This window comes from Stomoxys calcitrans, chromosome 1 (genome assembly GCF_963082655.1).
Source record: "Stomoxys calcitrans chromosome 1, idStoCalc2.1, whole genome shotgun sequence".
In the NCBI taxonomy this organism is placed as follows: domain Eukaryota; kingdom Metazoa; phylum Arthropoda; class Insecta; order Diptera; family Muscidae; genus Stomoxys; species Stomoxys calcitrans.
The window spans coordinates 261,467,632-261,475,652 of record NC_081552.1 but is presented as its reverse complement, the minus strand read 5'-3'; the positions used below and the strand labels follow the sequence as shown (position 1 = coordinate 261,475,652).

Below are 8,021 nucleotides of genomic sequence, written 5' to 3'. Positions count from 1 at the left end.
ACCTAATGGCCAACTTACTGAGTCCTTGTCTTAATAAGGTACCACCTCAGGCAGCCGCAAAACAGAACTCAGTCTTGGATCTATTTTTGCCGTAGAGTTTCTAAAATTTTGAACATATTTTGGTGAAGTGCGTTAGCTCAATCCCATCCATTTTATAGTGATATCTCTACTACAACTACTAAATTTCCCATGAACATTCCATATAGGAACAGGGGATACTTCCCTCATATCAATGAGTGCAGTCCGATTATGACTAGTCCCAACGGTATGCCACATAGCGACACCACTGGGTAGAGAAGTTTTAACATGTCAGAATACTTCACAAATGTAGCCAGCATTAGTAGGGGGATAACCACCGCCGAAAATTTATCTGATGTTCAAGCCGACATTTGAACAAAGACGTTCAGCACCATAGGCGGACATGCTAACCTCTGCGCCACGGAGTTCTCTATGCTCTCAAAAATTAGACTTTTTTCCTCTGGGCAAGTAAGCCAGAAGTCCTTGTATGTAACGTTAACACTTAAAGAGGGGGTAATGTATTGGGTTGCCCAAAAAGTAATTGCGGATTTTTTAAAAGAAAGTAAATGCATTTTTAATAAAACTTAGAATGAACTTTAATCAAATATACTTTTTTACACTTTTTTTCTAAAGCAAGCTAAAAGTAACAGCTGATAACTGACAGAAGAAAGAATGCAATTACAGAGTCACAAGCTGTGAAAAATGTTGTCAACGCCGACTATATGAAAAATCCGCAATTACTTTTTGGGCAACCAATATTTGCTAACTTAACATATGAACAAACAGTAGCAGACACTATTTAAAAATGTCGATCCCTTTTGGGCAATGAAACATTAATTTAACACTATATCATATACATTTAAAATAATTTTTTGTATGTTTTTGGTTATCAAGATGAATTAAAACAACATTTATCTTAGACCATATTAGCTCCATCATAATTCCATATGCATATTTTTTTTTTTTTAAATAATCACAGACTACAATTCCTCTGTAGGTAACCCTTAAGGATAGTTAAGTACATTCATGAAATCAATTGTCTTAAATATCTACCATTCGTGCAATCAATAAATGGGATGGGATTTACATTTGAGAGGGTGGGGGTGTTCGGAGTATTCACATTGAAGTAATGAAATTGCTAATATACCAATATGGTGGCTTTATTTTTGTAAAACAAACATCTAAATGTCTTTCTCCTCTTTTTTTTAAAATCTTAGCATTTAGTTTTGCTTAGTCGATGTTGTAGTTGTTTTGCTTGCTTCAGTTGTGTTGGAATTTTCCAAACTTTGATTATTTCCGTTCGCTTCAATGCCTTCGAAATCTTTGATATCTTGCTCCGTTAATGGGTGCTTGTCCCTCATTAGCACTTCGTCCTCATTGTCGTCGCATTCGAGCAGTTCAGGATGCAGGGGCTTGAAGTTGTTACGTTGCCAGTGCAGACTGGCAGCATTTCCTGCCATTTTGTCCATGTCGTTGCTTTGATGCACCTCAGTTCCGTTGGCTTGGAAACCATTCAATAGGGTCTCCTCACCATTGCTGTTCACACTGTAGGTAACAATGTTGTCGAGTTTCTTGTTGCTCCACTCATTGGAGCTCTGGCGGTTGTAGGTACTGGCGGTGCCGTTAAATGCGTTGTTACGCAATCGTATCTGCGTTGGTCCGTATGTGGAACGTAGCGAGCTGGCGCGTGTATGCATTGACATGGTGCGCTCATGCATTTCGCCACTGGTCTGGAAACGGCAAAGACATGTTTGAAATCTCTTGTTGAACTCACGTTTGAATTTTTCCTGCAATAAAACATAAATTTTATTATTACAGGGAATTCAAGGAATTTTGTGGATTACATGGAATTAGTAATTATTCGTATGAAACAAGTAAATATAGATGTTCATTTGCATGTGACTAATATATCCTGGAGAAATGGATACAATATTAAAACAAAAACAAGTAATAGCGTGCTAAGTTCGACCGGGCCGAATCTTATATACCCTCCACCATGGATCGCATTTGTCGAGCTCTTTTCCCGATATCTCTTTTAAGGCAAACAAAGGATAAAAGAAAAGAATTGCTATGTTATTGGAATTGAATATTGGAGACCATAGTAGAAGTCATTATGTAAAATTTCACCCAAATCAGTTAATAATTGCTCAAGAAGTCAAGAACCCAGATCGGTTTATATGGCAGCTATATCAGGTTATGGACCGATGTGAACCATTCTTAACACAGATGTTGTAAGTCATAACAAAACACGTCATGCAAAATTTCATCCAAATCGGGTAGGATTTGCTCCCTGTAGAAGGTCAAGAAGTTAAGACCCTAGGTCGGTTTATATAGCAGCTATATCAGGTTATGGACGGATTTGAACCATACTTGGCACAGATGTTGGAAGTTGTGACGAAACAGTTCATGCAAAATTTAAGCCAAATCAGACAGGAATTGAGCCCTCTAGTGGCTCAACAAATCAAGACCCGAGATCGGTTTGTATGGCAGCTATATCAGGTTATAGACCGATTTGAACCATACTTAGCACAGTTGTTGGAAGTCATAGCAAAACACGCCATGCAAAATTTAAGCCAAATCGGATAAGAATAGCGCCCTCTAGTGGCTCAAGAAGCAAGACTCAAGATCGGTTTATATGTAATAAAAAGTATTTGTGCAAAATTTCAGGCGGCTAGCTTTACTTAATCGAAAGTTAGAGTGCCTTTCCTTACTGGTTTAAATATGTACTCTATATTTTTCTCTTCCATGCAACCGTTTCTTTGCAGAGCACACTCGTGTACAAAATAACATCTGGCTTGACGGCATGCTGTATTGTTTTTGATCTACCTGAGATGATCATCACCTACATGTCGCTCTTATTGCACGCAATGCCGCTCTTGGGCATAGCTGTATACATTTGTGAGTGTAGTATGTATTTGGGGAAGGCCTATGGTCTGTCAGTTACATTGTGCGGCATGACCTAACAGAACAATGGCATGCTATCACAGCTGTCTAGAGTTCATTCAATTGGGCTTGTGCATACCACTAGTATCAACACTTTCCATTTCAAAATTCGTGCAAATTGGTAAACAATTGGGGTAACTCCATTCATATACAGTCATTCAAAAAATATACGTACACTTCATCTATTCAACAAAAACCTAATAAACATGTCCATGATGTAAAATTTCTTCATATGACTGTCTACTTTGCTAAATCACATATTCATCTGACCTAAGGCTCAGTTAAGAAGGGGATTAACGCCCTCTCTGGGAATGGCACGATTCGCATCGTTTGGATGCCGGGCCATAGCAGAGTAAGGGCGAAATGAAAAAGCAGACGATTTGGCAATGAAGGTAAGAGGACTGCCGTCAACAAACTTGGTTAACTCGTTGCCTTTCAGGTCAACGCAGCCCGAGATCAAAGCGCGGGCTACGAACGCACCTGTAACACTGAGGAACAACGAAACGGTCGGCATGACGACGAAAATCCTATGGACAGATCCGGATTGTGAGAAGACGAGGCTTTTACTGTGTTCATAGTATATTTGAACAGGGGGCTGTATGAAGCCATATTCCGTTCCGTTTGCAACACATCGAGATATCCATTTCCGACCCTATAAAATATATATATTCTTGATCAGCGTAAAAATCTAAGACGATCTAGCCATGTCCGTCCGTCTGTCTGTTGAAATCTCGCTACAGTCTAAAAATAGAGATATTGAGCTGAAATTTTGCACAGATTCTTTTTTGTCCTTCTTTAATTTGGCTCAGAACAGCACTCAGTGATATGTGAGAAGTTTGCCTGTTCCCTAGTGGAATGTTCATGGGCAAATTTGCATTGCATTTGCAAAGTAAAATTATGCCCTTCAATTAAGTTCAGTGTGTACATTTTGTAGAAAGATTCATGGTGGCCGAACTTGGCACATTTTACTTGTTACTAATCAAGCTAGAAGTAGTATTTCTTACCCAATAATCAAAAAATATTCCACACACCATTTTTTTAGCCTTACGAAAAACGCTGTCGAATTTGTTAAAAATCGGTTCAGATTTAGATATGGCTCCCATCGCCCAACTTACACATACATATTAGGATGCAGTGACCACAATTTTCAAACGATTTGCACGACATTTAGTGTAGAATGTGTTATTACGGTTCAGATTTGGATATAGCTCCTATAGAAAGATACCATCCGAAGGTAGGACTTGGTGACATGTGAGTGACCCATGATTTTTTGGGCGATTTTTTTTAGTTTTCGCCATAGATTTCGATTTTTGAAACCAAGTTAACAAATTTTGCCCATGACATTTCATTAGGGAATAGCCGCTTCAAGTTCAAGCTGAATGATTTTTATAACCGCTTTATCGATTGAAAATTTGACCCAGCCTATTGGGCAGGGTTAGATCGTCTAAGAATTTTAGGAAGATCAGGAAAAAATCGTATACATAAAATTTAATTTGTGTTTGTTTGTTCCGTATGGACTCCAAAACGGCTGAGCCGATTACCTTAAAATTTTCACAGATTATGTAGGTTGATCTGGAAGGAAACATTGGCTATATAATTTGTTGATATCGGAAGGGGGCGGACCCTCCCCGTTACCACCCAAAATCACAAGTGGACCGATAAAGACAATATGGATATCAAATGAAAGGTATTGAAGAGTAGAATGCGAATATGGTATTAAGAATTATGTCCAAGTACCCAGGAAGTTGCCCTAACCCCAAAATATCTGATAACAGACAAATTGGTTGTCCATATCAATATGGGGCTTAAATGAAAGGCATTCGTGAGTAGATTACGAAGCTGGCATACAAAATCAGATCGAAGTGTAGGGGGTCACCCCACCCCCCAAAAACTCCCTAAATGGGCATATGACTCATCATGACTATATGGGACTCGGATTGTTTGTTTGATCCGTAGAATCAAAAAAATTGAAACATTGACTATATAATTTTAGATATCGGATAATGGCTGACCCTCAACCTTACACCAAAAACGCCACCCAAAACCAGAAGAGGACTGATGGGTACAATATGGGTACCAAATGAAAGGTATTGGAGACTAGAAAATGAAAATAATATTAAATTTTCGGTCATAGTACCCAGCGGGCCGCCCCAACCCAAAAACTCCTCTAAACAGAAATATTCGACGTTCCTATCAATATGGGACTCAAATGAAAAGTATCCGGCAGTAGATTACAAATATGGCATACAAAATTGGGTCCAAGTAATGGGAAGTTGCCTCACCCCCCCCAAATACCCCCAAATAGGCATATCAGCCGACCATGGCTTTGTAGGATTCAAATGAAAGATATTTGGGAGTAGATTAAAAATATGACATTAAAATTTGCGTTCAAGTCAATGTGGCTTTTTTCCTCCTAAAAATACGTCGAATGGATTAATCGACCCATTATGGCAATATGGGACTCAAATAAAAGACATTTGAAAAGATATAGTAGAAAACGAATTTGATATCCAATTTTGGGGGTACGCCCTAAATCACCCTTAAACTGAATTTTATTTCCGACTATATCAATATGGAGCTCAAATCAACGGTATTTGGGAGTAAAGATCGAATTTGATATCTATTTTCAGGGCAAAGTGTCGGTGGCCTCCCCATTCCCAAAACACCCTCCAAACGGTTCATACTTACCGACCATGACAAATGGGGTTCAAGGGATTTGGGAGTGGACATGAATTTGATATCCATATTTGAGTTGATATGACTCCCCTAAAAAGCACTTCTCATTACCCTTATTTCAAAAATACCAGATCTCGGAGATTGGTAATGTCATAAGTTCGAAATTTTTTGCACTCTAACAATCGCCAAAAAAAAGAACATGGTTTCTATTGTTGGGGACGGGTGCCGCGGGAACAGCCCAAAACCCGCCAAATGGATTTATAGACCAATCACGAAAATATAGAGCCATGTGTTTGGGGAGCCGCCCCACCCCAAAATACCTCTCTATTATATAAAACTGTTTGGGGTGGAAATTTATTGATTTTCGGGAAATTTGTATTCATTTTCGGCACAAAGGCCCCGGTGTCCACCCCACCATCAAACACATTTTATTTACCGATCATGACATTATGGGACGAAATGTTTCTGAAAGTAGAGCACGAATCTTATATTTACTTTGATGGGCAAGTGACCACCCCCGCAATACGCCCTAAAATCCATATATTTACCAATACATTGGTTCCAATGCTTCCATTGCTTGCACTTTATGCAGAGCCACTGTTTTCCAAGTACTGTTGTGAAATCATTATCCATTTTGGTCCAATTAAATGTCAAGTATCATTTTGCAAATATCTACGATAGTTTGTAGCAAAATGCAATCACATTGTTCAGAAAGAATTTTGATTACTTTATTGAAGTAACAAAGCATACGATATGTATTACATTACCCACGGTAAAAAACTAACTATGTGTTTGATTTCAGGATTCGCATTAATAAACAATAATAAAAAGGGTTCTATCAGCACAGTTTTTTTTTTGTTTTCCATAACGTCATATGGTCATATGGTGGACAAACAATGGAATTGATGTTCATACATTTTTTTTGTATGCCTTTGTATGACGAAACAGAAAAAAATGAACAAAAGTGGTGTCCATTTTATACAAAGGATATCAATAGCCTTCATTTTGCTTGTCATGAACATTGCCAACCATTATTATCACCTAAAAACAAAACAATACCAACTCCCACCAAAGAAGCAAAGTTCAATAACTTCTATATTAGAATTGACCACCTTATTATGCGTGGATTTTCTTTTGTGAGTATCTTTCGCTAATAGCTTTATTTGTTACTTACATTGTATATGCCATATATGAATGGATTATAGCAGCTGTTACTCATGGCCAACCAATCGCAGCTAAACCACACAATACCAATGAATTGATACTCATTTATTTCCGGTATGGTAACGTAGAGGATGTTGTACAACTGCAATGGCAGCCAGCATACTCCGAAGACAATAACAACAATAATCAGCATTTTTATAACCTGCAATAAAAACCAGAAAACAGCTGAAAATGATACTAGAGGTCGCAGTACATTTCTGCATGAACATATCATGGGGCCAAAGTAAAACAAGTAAAATCGAAATAAGGGCGGCCGCGCCGAACTTTGAATACACACCACCATGGAATGAATCTAATCCAAATATCTTAAAAGCGTTTTCCAAATATCTTAAAAGCATTAAATTCGGCCGGGTCGAACTTTGGATACCCACCACCTCGGGTATATATGTAAACCCCCTTTCGTCACAATCTGTTGAAAATTGGATAACTTATGCACCCAAATTCGACACGGATATTGAGTGATCTTATAAGTCACTGCTAAATTTTTTATTTCAAACTTTAATAAAATCTGGTAATAAATAAAGCTTTTATGAGTTTCAGACCCTTAATCGCCACATCGGACTATATGACTGCTATATTTAAATACAGTCCGATCTTTACCATATTTGAGTCGGATGGCGGGTGGCCTAAAACTACTTAATGTTTAAAAATTTCAGCGAAATCAGATAAAAAACCAATAAGGAAAGGTAAAAGTCGGGCAGAGCCGACTATATAATACCCTACACCACCGAGTATACGTTATACTTTTAATAGATAGCACTTATATCCAAATTTTGTCAGACTTTAATTTTGCATACATATGGAAATATCGAATAGAAAAGATGGTACGAAAATTGTGGCCTCTACAGCCTTAAAAGTCGAAACGCACACGTATTGGGATTGGATTGAGAACGGCCCATGCCAAATTTTGTAAAGATCGGACCAAATTTGGCAGAGATCGCACCAACATTGTAACTCCCACAGCTTTAAAAGGGCATATCGGATGAAAGATATATATGGGAGCTATATCTAAATGTGGACCGATTTCAATAAAATTTTGGGCCGTTAAAAAAAAACACTTCGTGCCACATTTTGTAAGCATCGGACCGAAATTGTGGCTTCTACAGCTATAAAAGGGCACATCGGATGAAAGATATATATGGAAGCTATATCTAAATCTG

General features: G+C 38.1%; 1 protein-coding gene across 1 annotated transcript in view; it reads right to left on the bottom strand.

Annotated features, from left to right (window-relative positions):
* Nucleotides 1–1,238: 1,238 nt before the first annotated feature.
* The window catches only part of LOC106093653 (RYamide receptor), a 100,436-nt gene continuing 93,653 nt past the window's right edge, over nt 1,239–8,021 (bottom strand). The window contains exons 7-8 of the mRNA XM_059369322.1: nt 6,812–7,003; nt 1,239–1,805 (exon numbers count right to left, since the gene is read on the bottom strand). Of these exons, the coding sequence (XP_059225305.1) occupies nt 1,239–1,805; nt 6,812–7,003 (759 nt within the window). The remainder of the gene's footprint in view (nt 1,806–6,811; nt 7,004–8,021) is intronic.